Source organism: Heteronotia binoei, chromosome 5 (assembly GCF_032191835.1).
Source record: "Heteronotia binoei isolate CCM8104 ecotype False Entrance Well chromosome 5, APGP_CSIRO_Hbin_v1, whole genome shotgun sequence".
In the NCBI taxonomy this organism is placed as follows: Eukaryota; Metazoa; Chordata; class Lepidosauria; order Squamata; family Gekkonidae; genus Heteronotia; species Heteronotia binoei.
In genome coordinates, this window is record NC_083227.1 from 106,447,155 (window position 1) to 106,470,958 (window position 23,804).

Consider the following 23,804-nt stretch of genomic DNA (forward strand, 5'->3'; position numbering starts at 1 on the left):
CATGAAAATAAGGACAAAATACATGAGCAAGAAGCAAGAATTCTAGCTTTCTTTAATCAGATCCATCTTGACTGGTTAAAATTTGATAGGGTTCATTTAATGGTTCTGAGAAACCACGACAAAAGAGGAATTACTGTCTCCTCTCAACCATGCAGTAATCAAACTTGGGATAAAGAGTGATGAAATCTAGTAAATCACAAACTGGGTAAGAAACAAATCAGGCAATATATGTTAATTCATTTACCAAAGAAGTACTCCAGATGATTTAATCCACCTTAATCAAAATTCCCTGGCTTCATATATTAAAAAAATAATGGTGCAGATAAATTGTCACTTTTCTATAAGCATAAATTTTCACATATCTTTTACCCAGTGTTAAGTAACTTGCCTGTGAATATCACAATAATTAAAAAAAAATAATCCTAATTAATTGTATATATGTACCTTATAATGCATATTTTAAAATGGGCATAAACACTGCTGAATATTGCGGCTTGGATTCCACAGAAAATGTCTGTGTCTGAAAATGGAAAAAAACATGATATAAAGGCAATACACTCAAGGGTGGATGGCCCATTAAGAACAGCAGGGAAAATCCTAGGCAGCCCTTACAGCAACTGCTGTGGGAAGCAGACAGCAATGGCCCCCATGCAGAGCTGAGGAACTTCCACCATCACAAGGAAACCAGCTGCCTCAATTCTGTACAGGGCAAGTGAGCTTCTATGAGTGAGGAGGCTGCATGGGTCCAGGTCAGCTGACTTGTTCACAGCAATGGTGGCTTGCCCAATCTACATGGGGATGGGCAGCTGGCTCACCTGAGCCAACAGCAAGAGATTCTGTTGCAAGGATGGGGCCAGGCTAGCAGTAGGGGTTCTTTCCAGGGTTATCTTTGGTTCCCAGTCTTCCCTTTGGTTCAGTGAAAACACATATATATCTACTATGTCCACGCATCTTTAAAAAAACACACTCGAAGTTGTTGATAAGCTGAAGAATAAGACCTTGTATAGAAAGTAGCCTATTGCTACTAAGTAGAAGTATTTATCATTTTGGGGTCATATGGATACATGGAAGTATGCATAATTCAGATCTCCTGCAGCAAATCAAACTCCTTTGCCCAAGACTGGAAAGAAAGTAGACAAGCACATCATACAAAACCTGCTGGAAGTGATGTAGATGTTGACAATGGAGATCAATTATGAGACCTAAGCCACCATCCATCTTGGGAATAGTGAAACCAGAGGAATAAAATTCTAAAAGATTATGTGAAGGAGGCATTGCCTCTACACCGCCCCTGTAAGGAGGTGGCTTCTGATACACATGTATCTGATTTCCAATCCGGAAAACTGTTGAAAAGAATTGTATGAAACTTTATGATGTAACCTATGCAGACAACAGGGAAGACCTAGTTGTCTTGGATGACACATTCCAAGACTTTCAGGTGACATAAAAGTCTGGGTCAAATGGCTGGGAGAAATCAAAGGCTATGTTTGGACACCTGACAGTTTGGAACCCAGAGGTCTGGTATTGGAGAACTGAAAAGAGGCATTTTTGAGCCAAAATTATAAAATTTATGGAAGTGGCTGGTTGGAAAAGAGGAAACACAATGGTTGAAAGAACTACAGAGCCACTGCTGATGTCTGAAGTGGCAGTTATCCAGAGTTGTGGTGCTGTGGACATAGCCTGTGGATAGGAATGGGTACAAACTGAACCATGAATCATGATTTGTGCTAAAAATGGCCGGACTGTGATTTGTTCCAAACTGGTTCAGCTGATCCCACCACATCAGAACATGAAACAAAGCAGCTTTTCTTCTCGGCATATGGTTTGGTTTGTGTTTCCTTTGTTTTTCCAGACAACCTGGCACCAGCATGTGCACTTCTTGTCAGTTTCCAGTGAAACTGACTAGACGTGACAGCTCTGCTCTCCCCAGCAGCCTGCACTTCTGGTCAGTTTCTACTGAAACTGACTAAACGCCACAGCTCCACTCTAATGGCCCCTGCACTTGTGTACAGTTTCCAATGAAACTGACTAGACGCCACAGCTCCACTCTCCCCACTCACATGAAACTGAACAAAAGTGCAGGGGCCTGAAGAGCAGAGCTGTGGCAGCTAGTCAGATTCCAAGCTTCCTGGGGGTGAAACCTACAGGAGGCTGCAGGGTGGCTTCCCTTTCTTTCCCCAGCTCCCAGGAGAGCAGTTTACTATAACTTGGCCTCATAAAATCCCATTTGCACCAAACTTGGAAAGCAAACAGAGGAGAGTCTGCTACAGAGTTCGCTGCATCTGGCGTATCTAGCTCACTCGGGGGTCGTCCTATGCCTTCCTGAACTGAACAAACCAATGAACCATGAATTGTTCAGGACATTGAAAAAAAACATGAAACGAACTGAACTACAGATTTGGACAACCCAATGAACCACAAAATGGAATCACCATTTCTCGTTCCATGCCCATCCCTAGCTGTGGACTTAAGTTTCTGAATATGTACTAGAGTGTCATTAGCTTTGGTGCTTAATAATAACTCAACAAGGACATTGGAGAACTAGATAAAGTACAAAACAGGACAATCAAAATTATTAAAGTGTTGGAGCACCTGAGAAAAGCCTGAAGAGTCTGGGACTTACTTTTCAAGTTTAGAAAGATGACTAAAAGGGAACATGGTAAAAGTGTTATAAAATTATGAATAGGGGAGAGAGAAGACAGAGGGAACTTTGTCTCCTAACATACTAGAACTTTGGGGAACCCAATGAAATTTATGAGCCGTGGATTTAAAAGAAACAAAAGGGAAATACTTCTTCACTCAAAAAGTGATTAAAATGTCGAATTTGCTGTCAGAGAACTTAGTGAAGATCAGAGAAATAGATGGTTTTAAAGGGAAGTTAGGCCAATTCATGCAGGATAGGCCCATCAGTGGCTACTAGCCATGGAACCTCCACAATTAGAGGTAGCAAGCCTCTGGATGCATGCCTGGAGGCATTATCAAGGGCAAGTCTTGGCCCCTACTTGAGATAGTATGCTGGACTAGATGGATCACTGGTCTGAACCAGCAGCAATCTCTTTATGTTCTTATTTCTTAAGTTGCAGACTTCAAAAGAGAGTCTCTCTAGATCTGTCTTCAAGTGCCATTAGTGGATTTAAGGCCAGTACACCTATGTAGAGTGACAGAGCCCACCATAGCTTCAGCGCCATAATCAAACATGGTATGATTTATTAGTCTGATGCTTTGTTAAGCAGAACACCTCATTCTTGTACAGTGGTAGATTTCCCTCCCAATATCTACAAGATCTGTTGAGCCATACAGATCTTGTAGAAATTGACCCTCTAAAAGACTAGTACCAGAACTAGTACTAGTTGTAATACATTCATAAGTGAAATTAGAGTGATGCCCATGTTGACTGTTAGCAGCACAACTGGCTGTGCAGGGTGCCAGGAAAACAGAAAGAAAGAAAGAAAGAAAGAAAGAAAGAAAGAAAGAAAGAAAGAAAGAAAGAAAGAAAGAAAGAAAGAAAGAAAGAAAGAAAGAAAGAAAGAAAGAAAGAAAGAAAGAAAGAAAGAAAGAAAGAAAGCTGAGCAGGAAAAGAAACAAAAGGAAGTTTAAGTAGGAGATATGCATAATGTACTTGCTCTTAACATAAGAACATAAGAGAAGCCATGTTGGATAAGGCCAATGGCCCATCCAGTTCAACACTCTGTGTCACACAGTGGCCAAAAAACCAGGCATCATCTTTTTGGGAATGGGACTGTTGGTGCCCCTTCTAAGCATTTTGTTCAAGAAGAATCTAAATGAACTTATATGTGTGCATGCACAGAGATGACAAGAAAGAAAAAGGACTGTACACGAAGAACATAGTACAGAGCATCAACTAATTTGTACCACAGCCACCAACAACATGGCTCATCAAACTGGACTTCATCTAACATTTCAGATATTTCTTCTCCCTCATATCTATACTTGTCATATGGTGCTTAAATAAGCATATTTTATAAATATTCTGAAACCAGGTAGAAAAATAAAATGCACACAATTCCAAATTGCTTCATTTGAAAAGAGCCACATTCAATACAAAAGGCAATCTGGCTACCTCGCTGTAAGAATAAAATTATTATTGTACAGCAAATCTCTTCATTAAACTGTTTTAGCAAAAGGCAAAACAAAACTTGCATGATGACAACACTGAACATATCATTCTAACTGCTAATAATTAAGATGCAAAAGGTTAAGATGCAAAAGTAGCTACTCTAAGACACAGCGTATCACTTTGTCAGTTATGAGTTGCTTCAGAGAGGAAAGAAACAAGGCACCTGTAGCTTATCTTACCTGTGATGTGCTCTGCTGTACACTATGTCTACTGGATAAATGCTGTAAAGATTTAAAAAAAAATGTTTATGTTAAAGGATGCTTTTTAAAAACTTTTTTGCTCACAGCACTAATCAGAATTCAGATTACTTTCAGACTAGTCTCATTTAAATAGCATCTGGTTTTATTACTCACCGTGAAAATGACCTAAATATTGATACAAGCCTCTTGTCACATCAAAATGTAGCACTCTGCAGTGTCCCATACTAGGATATATCACTAATGCAAAAGATGGGACTGCCATCTCTACCCAAATTTGGCACAACAATCTTACACAAAGATGTGTACCAAAGCATCCTGAAAAGTATTTCAGCCACCAGAATAGACTCAGACAAATTGATACGATTATCATACACGCTATTATATTTCAAATGATATTTTAAAATATAAGTATGGATCCTAAACAGCTTGGGAAACTCCTGCAGTAAAGTACCCTGGGATGGTGGTGGGCTGCAGAGCAGGGTTCTACAGGGATGTACTTTATGTATCAGGCTATATAGCAGGGTTGTACAGATTATCACTTATGACATAACTATCCAGCTGAAAAACAAAACCAAACAAAGAATCCTCCATCTAACTGCCATGTACCTGAAGTCACTGCATCTAGAGATCTGAAGCATTCAGCAACTAAGTAATCCTAGAAACACTGAAGAAGGTCCTTAACAACATGTCATCTACCAGAAGATTCTAACTGCAAATGGAAGTGTTTCACAATCTTTGCTTCTCAATGTGAATAGGATCTATCTACTTGCCTACTGACATCCATCTTAGAGTACCTGTTCCATTTCAGTCGCTAGGATTAGCATACTCCTTTCTATAGGCTCATCTGGCTGCAATCTCCGCTGCTTGAACTATCTTCAAAGGATGTTCACTCTTTCAACCGTCTATGGTGAAGAAATTTTTCCAGGGCCTTTTTGGTTTTATCCTTTAGTCCTGTATCCCAACTCCAATTAGGAAGGCACAAGTTTATCTTGGAAAAACTAATGGACAATCTTTGAGGTCACATCTACTTCTTTTCTCATTGCTTTCCTCATTGCTATCTGTTCATTAAGCAGTGGTTCTGAGATGGGACACTGACTCAGTTGTCTCAGATTTCCACTCAAATCAGACCTTGGTCTTACCAACTTTTTACCTTTCTCCCAGTTTGTATATGAATGAAGCGTTCATTCCCTAGATGTTCAGAAATCCTTGTCTTTTAATTCAGAAAAGAACAGTTTTCTTCAGACAGGATAACAGATTGTATATCTAATACTCTGGCTGAAACAAAGGTAAAGCAGTCTCCTCTAAGAGATTCAGTTACTAGGTGGCTCAGCCTCAAACTATCCAATTTCATTACAAAGTGGCAAAAAAGGCTCTCCTAGATAATCTCTGAGACATACAATGAGGGCCCCAGCAACATATTTAGCCTTTGCCAGAAGCACACCTTGACACCTTATGCAAAGAGGCTACTTGGGCACAACCAACAGCTTCCATAAAGCATTATGCTAAGTATTTTGACTTGCTTGTATGTTTTGAAAGCTGGATAAAGTAGAAACTTGTTGCCATGAAACAAGTGCAGTCTAAGGCTGCATTTATGAGGAAAGGAGATTTTGCACCTGAAAGTTTTCTCTATATGTTTCCAAATCATTACTCTTCATAAAAGCAAAGTCTATCATTGTGGATGTGCAAAAGACCCTTTGAAGAACAACAGTTACATGTAAGCAATCTGTTCTGGGGTGGGGGGAGGTATCTAATAAACTTTGGACTGAAATCATAGTAGATATAGTCAAAAGTAAGTCCAGATAAGAAATACTATCTTGTACTCTCAGTAGTATGCTGAGGACATTTCAGATCAGAAAACATTAGAACATGGCCACAATGTGTGTGTGTGTGCCTATGCACACATAAACTGTCATAAATAATGTTCCACGGCCCTGACCTGGCAAGCCCAATCTCATCAGATCCTGGAAGCTAAGCAGGGCAGACCCTGGCAAGTACTTGTTTGGGAGACCTCCTTGGAATACCAGGATCAGGAAGTGGAGGCAGCTGTATTAAGCTACTTCTCTGAAAGTACTCCATGCCCCAGTAGGGGTTGCCAGACATCACCATGACTTCCAAGCATGCACACACACACAATTTTTTTTTGAAAACCCAAAATAATGTTCCACACATGACCCAAAAGACCACAAAGCCTACACTTTTGTAGGAAAAAACAGTTAGAAAAATTCTGCTACTCATCTACCACATTTTCTGCAAATTAGTCTGCAATGAGTGTACCTATATCTGTGCTTAAGGTACAGAATACTGGATTGCAGTTACTGAGATTTGCAATATTAGCATTAATACAGTTGTTTTTACTTTAATACACAGAAGCACCTCCATATATTGCAATGATCTACCTTAAGACACCTTACCATTTTGTATAGATCAGAGACACTGATTTGATCTGAATCCACCACCTCAAAGTCTTTCCGTGGAACAAGATCCAAACTTAGATGCCTGTTGGGGGGGAAAGTATGCTCCAATCAACAGAAATATATATTTTCCCTTGCCCATGCATCTAACCTACACGCAGATATAGGAACTGTCTATGGAAATAGCTGTATATGCACTAAAACTGTACTGAACCGATTTAAGGCTCAGCTCTGCAAATCATTTTTCCCACCAGAAAACACATTTACAAATATATTCACTCCACAGGACCTTACAGACTGCTATTCTCAGACACAGGAATGAGGAGATATCGCTAGTTTCTCCATAGCGAACATGTGCCTAGTTGCTTGAGCAGTGTATTTCAAACAAGGGTACATTCCTGGACTTTGTTTAAAGCCTGATATTCCAATATTGTTGAGCCTGTGGGCAATTCTGAGGATGGAAAATGGATGCTACTACAAAATAGCCGCCATGGAGTGCAGGGGCCAATTGTGAAACAATGGGAAACAGAAAGTCAAGAGTTGTCATATTATGAAGGCAACTATTTCTGAAAGGGTACTCTCCCTCAACCCCTTAAAATCAAGAAAAAAACAGGGCTTCTCCTCTGCAGTGCCCGCTGAACTCGGCGAGCGCTGCAGAGGGAAACTGAGCAGTGTTTTTTCTTGACTTTAAGGGGCCAGGGGAGCTCCCCCCCCCAACCCCTAAAAGTTAAAAAAAAAACCAAAAATGGGGCTCCCCTCTCCAGTGCCTGCTGAGTGCTGTGGAGGGGACGTGCTGAGCACCCAGTGTGATGTCATCATGCTGCACGTGTGCAAAAAATCTACTGGGGGGGTGCACATTGGGATTCTGCCTTGGGCAACAGAACCCCACATGCTGGGCCTGATTGTCACCGCCTCAACCATAGGCCTGGTGGAACATCTTTGCTTTATATGCCCTGTGAAACTGTAACAGATCCTGCAGGGCCCCAATCTCACTAGGGAGAATTTTTCCACCATGCTGGTGCCAGAGCCAGAAAAGTTCTGGGTCTGGTCAAGGCTAAGCGGATATCTCTGAGGCCAGGGATGACCAGTAGATGTGGATCAGAAGCGCACAAGGCTCCTTGGGGCGGTTTTGAGAGAGACGGTCCTGCAGATATATTGGTCCCAGTCTACATAGGTCTTTAGAGGATCACAGGCCAATGGGAGAGTCAGAAAGCACCAATGCATCTGGGCTTTTATATACGTAGGATTACACCCCAGTTTTCTATCGTAAGTATAGCATCTAACGCAGCCAGTAACATAAACATAAACAAATACAACAAATTATTAGATAACAGCACATCTCTAGTGCAATCCAAAACACTGTTGTACCACCTTGTCCTATTGACTCTGCTAAAACGTAATTCCACTTAGGAATACACTGTTTACCAGTCAAAATGAACAGGGCACAAGATTCAACAGTTATACAACAGGCTACATAGTGTGTAGAATCCCCTTTCTTGGAGGGTTTTTTTTTTTAAGGAATAGATAAATCGTAGGAAGTTTTAGATCCAGGGTATCTTGCATGCAGAAGCACAATAAACTAATTAATTCTTCCCCCTCACCCCTAATATTAATATTTATTTATAATATTTAAATCCTGCCACTTGGGTCCTCCAGATGCTAGTCTGATACTCTTTAAGGATACAGAATGTAGGCACATTATGACATCTTGTTGAATAAATATTAGTCTCAGATCACATCAGAGTTCCAAACTGGGAAACAACCTGTTTATTGCTCAAAAGCAAAAGTTGTTTTGAGAAACAGTAGGAATAGTATAGTAATGTATTCTCAGTAATGTATAGTAATGTATTCTCAGTTATTAAAAACTTAATTATGGTATTTATATTCTAAGGTAAAGTTGTTTATCGCTTTAGATATTTGTAGACTGTTTTGATTTTACATTTTTGTGGAGAGAATAAAAAAATTTTTTAAATAAACAGTTATGAAAAAAGTACACTTTAAGAGAATGTTTCCCATTAACTCTAGTTTCCTGCCATCACTTCTGATGTTCCACAGCAACACAGCCACTCTGTCAATAATGCTTTAAATTTTAAATGAGAAGGTGTATTTTTAATATAATCATACCACAGATATTAGGCACAATCCTGCGATGTTTAATGATCTTTAAACTCTCATTTCTTTCAATGAAGTTTAAAAGATTCATTCTTTGTGCACACCAGCTGCATTTAGTTATTTGGATTCAAAGTCCAAAAGGAACAGACAAAAATTAAACCAACATTAAATTCATCCCCCAGATCTACAGTTTAGATAAGACAAGCAAATGTACAAGCAACATTCTGAATTATATCTTTTCTTCATCCATAAACTTAAAAATAGGGAACATCAGGGGTCGTTTTGTAGGGAAAAAAGGTGGTGGAGCTCATCCAGGGATTGTTATGCAGCTGCACCTACTATTCAATGGACAAGGTGGGAAGGAGGAGGTGGAACTGTCAGAAAGGTTCAGGAGCTGTGCTTCTGTGAGTTCCCACTGAATCCGAGGCCTGGGGAACATTATTAAAATCTCTATTTGGATATCAGCAAGCAGGTTCTAGTTGTGTTCAGTAGCAATTCAAATGACATCTTAAATTAGTTAAACAAATGGTACCCATACTTACTCATTACCCCAGTCCAGTCGTACAGTGAGGTGCCTCTTAACCTCTCGCACTTGGTCTTGGGTCAAATGGCCTGAGAGTAGCTGTCTGCGAAGATCAATTAGTTCATTCATCACATGACGCAGTTTGTAGAAAAGATCTACTTTATGTTTCTGTGAAGTTTTATTTAGGAGTGGAGAAAATGAGGAAGAAAGAATTGAAAATTTTAGTTACATTAAACTGTTGACTTTCTTGATACCTGTTGAATCAAAATTTACCTTACAATAAAATTTCTATATAAACAAAGGTCCTAATTATAAGTTACTTATCTTTTAGTTAAATTACTTTAAAAGTAGGATATGAAGAAACCCTATCACTAAGTTACCAATTAAAGCTAGCTTCCAGCATCAAAACTCTATAAATAATATAACACAAACACCATGCCAGTTCAAGAAAACAGAATAGGTAAAAAAAATCAATAGCTTCTGAAACTGGAAATCAGCTTGATACAAAGGGTTTTGTTCCGGGTAGTGAATTGATTTTGCGGTGTCCTTTTGTTCCATGCTAGAGGCAAATGAATCTTGGGGGTTTTGCCAGATACAGGGGAATTAAAAACTGTCTGAATTAATGTTATCAAGGTTCCTATACTTGTTACTTATTTTTAGAGAAAGATTTTGGCCCAGTATTCAAATAGACTAAGATTAACTAAACCAAACCGCAAAGTATTAAACCAAGCTGTGAAGTATTTTGACACATTTAGACTGTATTCACACATGGTTGGATGTTGTATTACACTGCCATAGATCATTGGCAGTTCCTTAATTGTCTTTAGGGGTGGGCACGGACTGAAAAAATGGAGGTCCGTGGAAGTTTGATGATTGTGAGGTTTATGAACCACGAATCTACACAGGCTTTCCTATTTAATAGACTGGGTTGTGGTTTGTTGGGTTCATGAAGGGAAGGCATTCAAAATGCCCTCTCTTCACGCACTGAGACATGTTTCCAGGAGTGAAGGGAAGGCAAATTGGAAGTGTCAGCATTGTGGTGTGACTGGGAAACAGGAGGGGAGGCATTTAACATGTCCCCCCTTCACTCTCCAAAGTCACAGAAGGAAAGGCAAATTGACTTCTCTTCTCTCATGGAAGAATGCTGGTGTAGCACAAGTGGGGAAGGGAAGGCATTTAAACATGCCCCCCTTCACTCTCTGCTTCCAGGAGTAAAGGGAGGGCAATTAACCTTCCCTTCCCTCCTGGAAACATACCACCACTGTAGCACAACTGAAGAAGGGAAGGGGAGGCATTTAAACATGCCCCTGCTCCTCACTCTCTGAAGTCATGCAGCAGCAGCACACTTCCAGGAGTCAAGGGAAGGCAATCTGTGCCTCAGTAAGGAAAGGGAAGGAAATCCCATTGACCTGGCAATCTTCAGTGCCAGCATATCTAGCTCAGGGACCACTCCCACACACCACATGAACCTCCACAGGAAACATGGTGGTCTATGGGCACTTTGTGAGTAGCATGATTCCATGGACCAGGGTCATAGGCCACAAACCAACCCCCAGTCTGTGCCAAAATCTGGTCCATGAGCCAGTCCATGCACATCCCAAATTGTATTTTCTATACAAGAAAATTCAGTTGCCAATTATCTCTATGCCAAAAAAACTCTCTATGCAGCAATATCCAACCATGTGTAGATGCAGCTTTAATATGTTGTTCTAACTATCCATCCACTATGGTTTCATGATAAAAGCTCACAGGAAAAAAGCCCGCATGGAAAAAAGCCCGCATGGAAAAATGCCCACATGGAAATAAGCCCATACAGAAAAAAGCCCACACAGAAAGAAGCCCACATGGAAAATAACATTTAAAGCACCATAGATATTTATAATTGTGGATAACCATTCATCTCCATTTATGAGAATGAACAGGTATTACCTATATTTTATGTTGTTAATTTAGGATTAAAATATGTCATATTCACATGCAACAATGTGTGTTGTGATTTTTTCAAGTATAATTGAATAATAATTTTCCTATGTTATTAGTATATTAATTCATTACTATACAAATACTATACTCTATATACTATATAGTATACTATATAAGAAGAGGGCTTTAATGGTCTTGAGTGTAAAGGTTTGGAAGGAAAAATACAGGAAATAAAAGTGACTATTTTGTTATCAATGAACTTTATTAAGAAGGAAAAACAATAATAACAAAAATTAAACTCTATATAGAAACTGGAACAGTTTGAATGCAGTACAGTGAACTGCAAGGCATGCATCTCCCTAGGGTGAAAACCCCAGCCCAGGAGCCAAGGCTACATGTCACCAACAACAGCACTGCAGGGAGGCAGGACAGAGCAGAGGTATGGACTGTCTATCCTGCTCAACTGAATACAAAGTAGTGCTAAATACTCTCAATCTAAATGTAGATCATATAATATATGGCTTGTATTCAGCTTTTTCAGCCTGCAGAACTACACACAGTTCCTTAACGGCCAAGAAATATGAATGGATATATTCAAGCAACTGAATTTTTATATTCCTTGCCACTGTGAGAACATAATGGACTCATCCAGTGGCTTGGATTCAGGGTCAGACCTGCTGGACTCTTGGATTCAGAGTCAGATCTGCCTGGCTTCACATACAATATTTTTACTCAGATTTCTCTGTTCTTTCTAATCTTGACAAAATAAATGTGTTTCATTTTCATTCACTCCTTGTGCTAGTCTGTCTTCAGAGCTTACTCCACACATGCAGGGGAGCAGATTTTTTTAAAAAAATATTTTTCTATGCACATACGTTATTTATTTAAAACATTTATCAATCACCTTTCTCCCAGACACTTGAGATGGAAGACAGGTGACAATTATAAAAACAAAAAATAACCATAAAGCTAGGCAGCAACAATAAATCTGAAAAAATAATAGATCTGAAACGAAATCCAAGTAGTTGCATACAAACACTCATCCAGGTCATCCCTCCTAAAATGTTCATTTATGCATTCACTTCCAGTATCCTCTGCAAGACTGTTCCAAAGCATCAGAGTGACTACTAAAAAAACTTTCAAACATGCAGCTATTGCTAGTATTCTCACACAGGGGATAGAATAATTTAGAAAGCATTTCAGGGGCATACTGGGAAATATGGACTGATACTACACTTAGCACTTGCCTCCCTTCTGTGCAGGGCTCCTTACAGTGGCTCTTTTTCCCAGATTCTGCACTGGCATCCCTGGAGCAGGGCTGCATGCTCCCTGCCCTGCGGAAACTTGAGAGCTGAGAACGAGACCCGGAAAAAGGCTAATGTGGAAAAAGGTCATCATCTTTCAGGTATGTGGATTGTGAAAGCCTTATGGGCACCAGCACTTCAAAATGGACTTGGAACCAACATGCAGCCAATGATAATAAAATAGGTATATGTGATGTATTTATATGCTGTTTATTTCTCTTCATTTGGGACTCAAAAGTGGCTAATAACCAATACAGGAATCTGTTGTGGCATTTTGTGTGAACTGCAATTTCTGAATCATCTTCAAGGGCACTCCACTTAGGGGGGAAGTTTATGGGCCATATATAATTTGTAAAAACCACTCTTGGCTACTGCATCTACCTGCTTTTCTAATAACAGCTGAATCCAACAGGACTTCTATGCTCTTCACAATGTCCATCAATGAATGCTGAACCCCAGCCAGTACAAACACCTTACTGACCAGCATTACCTCTGTCTGGTCAAAATTCAGTTTCAATTTATTCTATGAACTTATCTTAATCACAATAGGATAAAGACAATATCATTTCATGGCTTATTTAATACTACATAATGGTGGATGTTGTCAGCATACTGGTAGCAACCCACCAAAAAAGCTGCAGACAAACTCATTCAGATCATGCATCTGCTTGTTTGCTATTACATTTATAGTCCATCTTTCTCAATGAAATTAAACAACACTGGAAAGAGAACAGAACATTGTGTGATACTTCACAGCAGGTCCTATGGAGCAGACTGTTCATGACGCTTTGTGTTCAGCCAGTGAGACCCCTTCAGAGCTACACATTCAACTCCTACATCAAATCCTATGTATTCCAGGAAATTATCAATTATATTAAACATGGCTAAAAGATCCACAAGGACAAACAAAAGACATTCCCCATGGTAGATGAAGATTGTTCACCAAGGTCACTAGAACCATCTCAAATCCAGGCCTAAAATCAGACTAAAATACATCAAGGGCAGAAGTGTCATCCAGATATTTCTGTAATTGTTCAGCTATCATTCATTCAATAATCTTGTTCAAAAAAGGGCAGATAAGAAGTCAACATCTGAAAATCAAGTGCATGTTTTTTCAATTAAGATCTAACACGGGTTCTTTTAAGGATTTAGGGGAAAGTCCCTGAATAGCAAGTTCACCATTTCCAAATCCTATATGTACCTCAGCAGGGCCAGTGAGGGCATTTGTGGTGGGGGCAGGCAGTGTGGCACCAAGTGCCTCCAACCGCACCAGCTGCCCCCCAGGAAGGCTAAGCAGGGGCAGCAGGGCAGCATGTCCTCTTGGAGATACTTGGAGTCTGCATCTGAGTGCACCCGCCACCCCCGGTGCACCTTCCCCACCCACAAGTAGGCAGCAAGGTGGTGGAGGAGGGTGGTGGAGAGGTGGGTAGCAAGGGCAAGTACCACAGTAGGGGAAGGGGCACCAGGGGCAGAGGGTGCCCACCTACCACCCCTGTGGCCATGTAGCACCCTAGGCAACTGCTTACCTGGCCTACTGGCACACGCTGGTCCTGAGGCCAGGTATCTATCTATTTCTTGTCCACCCTACCCTGAACAGCAGGGCTCAGGGTGGGTTACAACAACAAACATATATGACACATTTAGAACAATTAAAATATAATTACATAATATTAAAACCTACACAGAACATCAGGTGATGCAACTCACAAAATGGCAATCAGGCATTTCAACAAAATTTAAACAGAAAAGCTAGCTGAATATTCCAACATTGAAGAAACACTACAGAGAAATCCCATTCTCTGCTTCTTCCTATAATGTTCCAGTTATCATCACAGTTTACTATGATATGTTAGTTTTAAAGTAGCAGGCCTCTTTCCTGCCTGCTGCTTTCTAGGTCCTTGCTATGTAAAAATCCACCCATGATAATTGATTTTATTGTCACAACACTTATTTTAGTTGCTGCCATTACAAAAGCGGGGTTTTTTTTGTTAATTTTATTCTAAGTCAGTATCCTATTTTATTTAAAAAAACATTCTATTCTGGCTCAGAACCATAAAGTTTATTCTATTTAAAATAATGGCTCACTACTGAAAGGAATTTGAACCAAGATGGCTGGATGGAGGGGAAAGCATACAGAGTAAAATAGATAAAACCTGTTTATATTCTTCTCTAATTCAAGAGATTTAGGGTTAAAACCAGAGGTATCCTCATAATCCTGGATAATACTGTGAACTCATGTGATACGTGGGTATCTAAGACTAATATAAAATGTTTAACAAGCAAAACTGTTGATTTGAAGCAACACCGCACACTCTCCTTCAGTTGTGGAAAAAATAATGAAGGAGCTAACCTATCCTATTTCCACAGAAGCCTATCCTATTTCCACAGAATGGTGAGTCATAGTACAATGACTATTATTTTAAATTTTCAAAAGAGTAGCTGTGTTGGGCTGCAGAAAAAGAGCTAGGTTTGAGTAAACTACCATGCTAGAGACAAAATGATTTTCAGGATATAAGATTTTTATATTTTACATAAGTTTATGGAATATGCAAAAATCAGTTATGTCATTCTTCAGAATGGGGCTACTCAAAATATGCAAATAACAAAATGTTAAAATATTAATATGTCACATAAATTAAAACTAAAATATTCCATTTTCTCAGTGTTCTGATAAGAACATAAGAGAAGCAGTGTTGGATCAGGCTAATGGCCCATTCAGTTCAAAACTCTTGTGTCCCATAGTGGCCAAAACCCAAGTGCCATCAGGAGGTCCACCAGAAGGGCCAGAACTTCAGAAGCCCTCCCACTGTGGCCCCTCCAAGCATCAAGAATACAGAGCATCATTGCCCCAGACACAGTGTTCCATTTATACCTTGTGGCTGTCACTGACAGACCTCTGCTCCATATGTTTATCTAATTCCCTCTTGAAGCTTTTTATGCTTGTAGCTGTCACCACTTCCTGCAGTGGTGAATTCCACATGTTAATTACTCTTTGGGTGAAGAAATATTCCTTTTATCTGTTCTAAGCATTCATGAACTGAAGAACCAGGACAAACTATAACAATTTTTGCCACAATTCATGGTGGTTTGTGACAGTTGGGAGAAACAGCTGATTAGCTGGGCGCTCCCTGCTGCTTTGCTGTTTGGTTTAAACGGCTCAGGACCACTTAAACCAGGGGTGTCAAACATGTGGCACGGGGGGCAGATCAGGTCCCTGGAGGGTTCCTTTCAGGCTGGTGAGAAAGTCTGTTTTCTTCTCCTCTGATGCTTCCTTCTGCATCTCAGCTTGATTTTCTAGGCTTGCTCAACTGCACAGGAGCTACACAGCAAAGCTACACTTTCTCCATTGGCTGTGGCTCCTCCCTTAGGAAGGGAGGGGAGGAGGGAGAGCTTGCTTTGCCAGGTTCTCTCAATCGCACAGCAGAGCTACTAAGCTAAGCCTCTTTTCCTTCTATCGGCTGAGGCTCCACCACCTCCTTATCCCCTGGGGAGAGAGGAAAAGAGCCAGAGGTCCTTTGACTAGTTCTCTCAATCACATGGGAGAGATACAAAATCTTTGTCTGTATGCTTTATAAAGTTTATATCTCTGCAACCTAGCATTATGTTTTATGACACACATGATCTGGCCTAACAAGGTCTCATTTATGTCACATCTGGCCCTCATAACAAATAAGTTCAACACCCTTGACTTAAACCTTGCTTTCAGCCCCCACCCCAAGCTTTTCATGGAAATGAAAGCAGGGTTTAAATGGCCTGGAGCCATTTAAACCACTGCTACTTTCTGCTCCCTGCAATTATCTGTCAGGTGCAGAAAACAAGGATTTAAATAGCGCTGCTTTCTGCTACCTGGGAAAAGCCATGGGAGCAGAAAGGAGAGTATAAATGAAATGAGCGAAGTGCCTTCCAAGGGCACTTTACCCCCACCTATGCTGGCCATGGCAAGCTGCAGCCAGGAGAAAGATGGGAGGGAGTCCCTTCCCAGGAGATCGCCTCCCCTCCTTCTCCCCACTTCCCCTGGGAAGGCACTTCACCCCTTCTTTTTTCTGGCCCAGCTGTCTCAGGTTTACTTGCACAGCTTGTTTAAAGGGCTGCACCAATATACAGTCTACAAGCTGCAAAACAATGAGACGGTGATATCTCCCTGAGTCTGTTCACTAACATTTAGATTTCAGATTTAATTCATAATAGTATAGATCACATGAGAATAGGTCTGGGCCAATTTACAGCATATTTACAGCAGAAAGGGCTGATTATATCATATGTCCATGGCCTCAGCTAAAAGCCTGGCAGAAGAGCTCCATCTTACAGGGCTCTGATCTCCATGGGGAGCTCAATCCACCAGGTTGGGGCCAGAGCCAAAAAGGCCCTGTCCTAGTTGAAGCTAAGCAGACCTCTTTTGGGCCAGGGACTGCCAGCCAACATTGATCAGCCGATCTTAAAGCCATTTGTGTAACATATAAGAAGAGGCAGTTAGCTGGAAATGATTAATTATTTTCAATCCTTCACAAGTCTTGCCTTTATTTAATATATATTACACCTTAAATAAATAAATAAATAAAGTAAACCTTGTGTGGACTTTGACTCTGGGGTCCCAAAGCTAAGTCTAGTGGCTTAGACTCGCTTGACTATGGTTAACTTTTGTTTTATGAAATTCAGGGCTGACCTTCTGACTTAGTTTCCCTGTCAGCCTTAGAGGTTGACTTTTTTCTCTAGAGATCTTGGGAATAGTTAAAAAAGCCTAGTGGCAGTCTACCCAGTTTGGTCTGAGAGAGGGCATAGACTGTCTGCAGGATTTGTTTAAAGTTTTGTCTCTGCTTTTGTTAATCTGGACCCACCTCTATCCCTGCTTTCCTGGACTTGGGTCAGGGGGATAGAGGGGGAATCTAGGATAGCATGTAACTACTATGCCATTACTACTTGTATAAAATAGTATTCTTATTTTCAATGAACCTACCACATATAGCTGCTTCCAGAGGACAGCCCATTCCTGGAGGGTTGCTGTAACTTCAGTGATAACAGAATCTTCAAGTGGAACAACTGTTTCATACTGCCTGTAAGATAATGAAAATGCTTAAGAAAACTTCCATGATTTTTTAGGTTAAAGGTCATTTTGAAAAAAAAAACCATAGTACAAAATTACTTCTATTGTCCCTTGGACCAGGATGATCCACTCATTAATATAATGACTCCTTTACTGCATATAGACTTATTTACTATGCTACTCACTGCAGAACATATTAGAAGAGAAATAAATTCCTAAATAATTTCCCCTGCCTAGTTAGATTACACATAAAATCTACCTAGTTAGATGACAGTTTAGCTGTTACTTTTCTACCAGGCAATGGATTAGAGCTGTCCATTGAGATGGTGACAAACAGTATGGACTACCTGGCAAAGAAGTGTGTGAGGTAAAATCGGGGAGTTGGAATGCTTAGTGTTGGGGGAAAATATAGACATTGTGGGTATTTCAGAAACTTGGTGGAATGAGAAGAATCAGTGGGACATGGTGATTTCTGGATATAAATTATATTGGAAGAATAGGGAGGAAGGGTTGGAGGTGGGTGGCTCTGTATGTCAAAGAGGGTATACAGTCCAGTAAGATTTAGAAGGTCAGAGAATTAGATTTCCTTCTAAAAATGCTTTGGGTCGAAATAGTGGGCCCAAAAGGAAGTTTAACTCTGGGAGTTTGTTATTGCCCACCAGATCAAAAGATAGAGGTTGATTATAAAATGATGAAAGAATAAAAGATAGTGGCTAAACGTAAAAACTGTGTCATAATAGGTGATTTTAACTACCCACAGATTGATTGGGTCAATATGTGTTCTGGATAGGAGAAAGTGATTGAGTTTCTAGACACTCTCAATGATTGTGCTATGGAGCAGATGGAGAACCTATCAGGGGTGGGGTGATCCTGGACTTGGTCCTAAGTAATGCCGAAGACTTGGTGAGAGATATAAAAGTGCTTGTACTGTTTGGGAACAGTGACCATAATGTTGTTGATTTCACCATTTGTATAAATAGGGAGTTGCCCTAAAAGACCAACACAACACTTTTAGCTTTAAAAGAGGTAAATTCTCTGAGATGAGGAGGCATGTGAAGCAGAAACTGAAAGAAAAAGTAAATAGAGTTAAAATCCTTGGGGAAGTTTGGAGGCTATTTAAAACTACAATCCTAGAAGGTCAAATAAAATGTATACCACAAGTCAGGAAAGGCACAAATAGGTATTAAAAACAAAGCCTGCATGGTTAACAAACAAAGTAATGGAAGCTGTAAAAGGTAAGAAAGATTCCTTTAAGCGGTGGAAAGCTAGTCCAAGTGAGGTTAATAAAAGGGAACAGGCTGCAGCAAATCAAATGCAAGTCTGTGAACAAGCTTGCAAAAAGGGACTACACAAAAAACATAAAGACCAACAATAAAAATTTCTTCAAATACATTAGAAGCAGGAAACCAGCCAGGGAGGCAGTGGGGACCTTGGATGACCAAGGGGTAAAAGTATTACTGAAGGAGGATAGGGAAATGGCTGAGAAGCTGAATGCAAATTTTGCCTCCGTCTTCACTGCGGAAGATGAGAAATGTTTGCCCACTTCAGAACTGCTGCTTTTGGGAGGGGTGTTGAATGTCAGATTGAGGTGACAAGAGTTGGATTGAGGTGACAAGAGAGGAGGTCCTACAACTGATAGACAAATTAAAAAACTGATAAGTCACCAGGTCCGGATGGCATACATCCAAGAGTTCTGGCTGTGAGCCGCCCTGAGCCACTTGTTGGGAAGGGCGGGATATATATATATATATATATATATATATATATATATATATATAATAAATCAATAAACAAACAAACAAACAAACAAACTCAAAGGTGAACTTGTGGGTCTCCTGACAAAAATATGTAATCATTCACTGAAATCTGCCTCCGTTCCTGAGGACTGGAAGGTAGCAAATGTCACCCACATCTTTAAAAAGGGTTCCAAAGGAGATCTGGGAAATTACAGGCCAGTCAGTCTGACTTCAATACCAGGAAAGTTGGTGGAAACTGTTATCAAAGAGAGAATTAATAGGTACATTGATGAACAAAAGTTGAAGAAGACTCAGGAGAAACAGATTCTTAAGAACATTTCTTTTTAAAAAATGTTGTGGTCCAAATATTAAGCTTCTGCCTGGCTTTTATTGAGGAGGATCAGAGCAGTTCTCACTGAAAAGGAGCCAATCACATCTGCATAATGAGTCAGTATTTGCATTTGTCTTAGATGTGCTCCTCTACATATACTCTGCTCACAATTGCCTTTTGGGAGGCTTCAGTCTCTACTGAAACAAAAAGAAACTGATTTTAATTTATATGAGCAAGCAGATCACTGTGATAACCTGTTGCCTACAAATGCAAAATAAGTTTGTTACATTTTAGAATGACCAACAGTTGACTGAATAGCAGCTACTTTTTGTATATCTGCAACAAGGGATTTGAAGCAAGCACAGGATTCTCTCTCAAAAATGCATGAATATACATCCTCTGATTTCTATAGGTCACCTAACACATTCTTAACTACTCCAAGCTAAGAGAACAATTAAAGCATAAATGGGACAGCATAATCCCCAGAGGGGATGGACAGACTACTGGAATTTACCTAGGACATTCTTCTCCATGGACCACAGCTAACTACCACTTACTATAACATAGCCATGATAATCCATGCAACAGTCACCACCAGAATAGACTACTGTAACTTGGTCAAAACAGGCCTACCCTTCAGCCCAACCTGGAAGCTCCAACTGATCCAGATGCAGTCATGCTAGTCCTTACGGGGACTGATTGGACAGCACACATCCAACCTGTGCTACGCCAGGTGTGCTGGTTTCCAGTGGAACACCGGATCCAGTTAAAGGTCTTGGTTTTTACCTTGAAGGCCATTAGTGATCAGGGACCTACATATATTTGGGTCCGCCTCCTCAATATGTTCCTGAAAGAGTGTTATGCTCTAGTAATAAGAACCTCCTCATGGTTCCTGTCCTGAGAGAGATCTGGCTATCCTTGATTATGTCCAGGGCCTTACTGTTCCATAGGGCCTGTAAGACAGAGATGTTCTACCAGCCATTTAGTTGAGGGCACACAACATAAAGAGAGTTGTCACACAATGGCTATATATGAAACTCTACAACTGTGACAATATTATTAAGTTTAATATACAGATATTCAAACAGATATTAATAGCAATTTTGCACAAAATCAAATTCCCAAAGCTGAGTCCACGGATAACAATCTTCAAAATAGTGGATGCCATACTATAGCTTTCATCAATATGAAGTATAATTCTTGTTTCTTCTAGATGGTTTCTGATGTATCTGAAAATCCATGCATATGATATTCATACAATCCCATAATACTTCCTACAATGGCATCAACTGAGCTCTTATTTCAAAAGACTTTTGTCAGGCAAGGGATTAATCAAGCAGTAAAAATGGTATTCCCCTTTTTTATCTTGAAGCAATTCTTCAATGGGATCACAGACCACCATATAGATTTTCCAACAAACAAATTAGGCAGTTGGTGTGACAGCCAGTAGCAGGCAATCCCATGAATTGCAGCAAAAATAAAAAGAATTAAAAAAAGAAATCATTGCCCCCCCCCCCACTGATGGACCTCCTGATGGCACCTGGGGTTTTTTGGCCACTCTGTGACACAGAGTGTTGGACTGGATGGGCCACTGGCCTGATCCAACATGGCTTCTCTTATGTTCTTAGGATTGGACAATTTAACTGGGAATACATCCAGATGAAAAGAAAGCCCATCAGTACAACACAAATAATTCTCCTTGGGCTTCAGGGTACTGGGAGGGCTCCCATTGCTAACAAAGGTATGGGGCAGGAATACAGAGGAAAGCTAAATGATATAAGCTCTTGAACCTAGTTATGAACAAGAAAGGCTGTTCTGGAAGTTTGGAGAGAAGCTCCTTCCCTTGATGCTGCTGTGAATGCAGACGCTGTGTGGCCTAATATTCAAAAGAGTTCCTGCTGGGCTTTTTCTACAAAAAAATCCCTGATACTTAGCAAGTAGAACTAAACATTCATATGTGAGCATTTCCTGACACACGTTCAGTTCTCTGGAACTGCACCAGAACTTTAAGCCTAAATTAAAGTACTAGAAAATTAAAACAACATTCCTATTAACCTACAGAATATATTTAATAATGCCATTCCAAGGTGCTATTTGGCCAGAACTAATGTATTAAATTGTCTTATCTAATGCAAGCATCAAACATTCATAAAAACCAAAATGGGATACTCACCCTCTGTTACTGACAACAGCCTTTTTCAGGTGAATATAGTTAGCAGGAAAGATCCCCTGCAAGAGAAAAATTATCCTAGTCATCAGGACACATGACACAAGTGCAATTTAATAACAGCTGATAACCAATTAAAAATTCTGAAATCAACATGGACTTTTAGCTTATTTTATGAAATTATCATTTTAACAAACATTAAAATTATGACTTTACATAATTTAAAATGGCAAAAAATATGATCAAATGTTTACCCTACCAATCACTGTTCAATATTCAATTTTTAAAGGTTAAATAAACAAGGTTTATTGAATGTTTATCAATACAGTGATGAGATGTCCATACATTTTACAAAGACAGGATCAGTCTAATGTTAATGACAACTGTAAGGTCTAGCAGTCAATATAGCAGAATAAACCAAATTAGTTCAAGATCAAAAATAAATCAGTTTCTTGTAAAATAAATTCTGAGGCACAATATTATGTTCTATTAAATAAGAAATCAAAGGAAACCAAACAGGTACAACACACTCTTCATAATATTTTAGAGATTTCAAATGAGTTACATGCAGGTTTGTTAATTATAAACAGTTTTCATAATCTCTGAAACCAATTTTCTAAAGAAGGTGGAGAGGAGTTTACCCAGCTAGCCGCTATAGGAAGTCTGGCAGCTGCAATTAGGATATTTATTAAAATAGAAGTGAATTTCATAAGAGAAAGATCTTTCCAACTGTGTAGTAGATAAACATCTGGTTTTAAAGGCAAGTGGTAGCCAGTAATCAGTCTTATTTGGGTTTTAATTTGTTGCCAAAATGTATAAATGTGTTTACAGTTCCACCAAACATGTATAGAAGTAGCTAATTCTCCACAATTTTTTATACAAGTAGGTGCAATAGTTGGGACACATTTGTGAAGTCTGACAGGAGGCGACTACCACCTCATAAGTGTTTTGACAAACTGAAATTTAATATTAAAAATATTAGTTTTATTACATAAGAGTTCCAAATAATACTCCATTCAGCAAAGTCAATTTGTCTATGACAATCTGCATTCCAACTTTTCTGATATCCCATTGGTTTAGTTTCAGTCGTTCGAAGCAAGACTTCATACAACTTTGATATAAGTCCCTTATACTCATCTTTCAGGGTCTTTAGCAACTGTTCAAAACAAGTGAGAGGGCGAGTACGCATTATCTGGATAAGTGATGAATGAAACATATGTTTAATTTGTAGGTATTGAAACCAGTGAATGTTTAAGCCTGAATTTTTTCCCCTAATTTTTGTTTGTCTAAGAATAAGTTCTTATCAAGCAGATCAATCAATCGAAAGTGTCCTGTTTTACACCAGGAGTTAACAAAACTGTCATCTTGGTCTAAAGGGAACCATGATTGATTGAGAAAAGAAATAAATAAAGACAAGTCTGTAACTAACTTATCTTTCTGTCTCTGCCAGATCGTAAAGAAAGCTTTCAAGAAGATATTATCAGCAATTTTTGTTTGAGCTAAAAGTTAGGATTCCATAAAACATCCACTTTATGAAATGGCGTTAGGTGTACTAATTCAATCAGTTACCAATCAGCATAACACTTGTTTTGAATAATAAAAATAGCTTGAGTGAGGATAATAGCTTCATAATACGACCGTAGGTCTGAGTAATCTAAACCTCCAAAGGCAGCAGGATGAATCAAAGTCCTATGCATTATTCTGGTATGTTTATTGGGCCACAAAAACTTGTTAAGTGTACTCTGCCTTTTACCTAGTGTGGAGTTTGGGATAAGTATAGGTAAGGCTCTAAAAAGAAATAAAAATTTTGGGAGAATGAAATTTTTAATAAAAAATATCTATCAGGTCAAGAAAACTGAAGATTGTCCCATTTTAGCAAGATCAGGTGAAATGAAAACTCCTAATAACCTCCAAGTGG

The 23,804-nt window shown here is 39.5% G+C and overlaps 1 protein-coding gene across 11 annotated transcripts in view; it reads right to left on the minus strand.

Moving 5' to 3' along the window:
- Positions 1-23,804, minus strand: part of DOCK3 (dedicator of cytokinesis 3) — a 340,630-nt gene that overhangs the window by 269,142 nt on the left and 47,684 nt on the right. For all 11 annotated transcript variants that reach the window (XM_060240011.1, XM_060240010.1, XM_060240016.1 and 8 more), the window contains exons 4-8: positions 21,893-21,948; positions 17,566-17,662; positions 9,404-9,552; positions 6,750-6,834; positions 4,318-4,359 (exon numbers count right to left, since the gene is read on the minus strand). In XM_060240011.1, the coding sequence (XP_060095994.1) occupies positions 4,318-4,359; positions 6,750-6,834; positions 9,404-9,552; positions 17,566-17,662; positions 21,893-21,948 (429 nt within the window). The remainder of the gene's footprint in view (positions 1-4,317; positions 4,360-6,749; positions 6,835-9,403; positions 9,553-17,565; positions 17,663-21,892; positions 21,949-23,804) is intronic.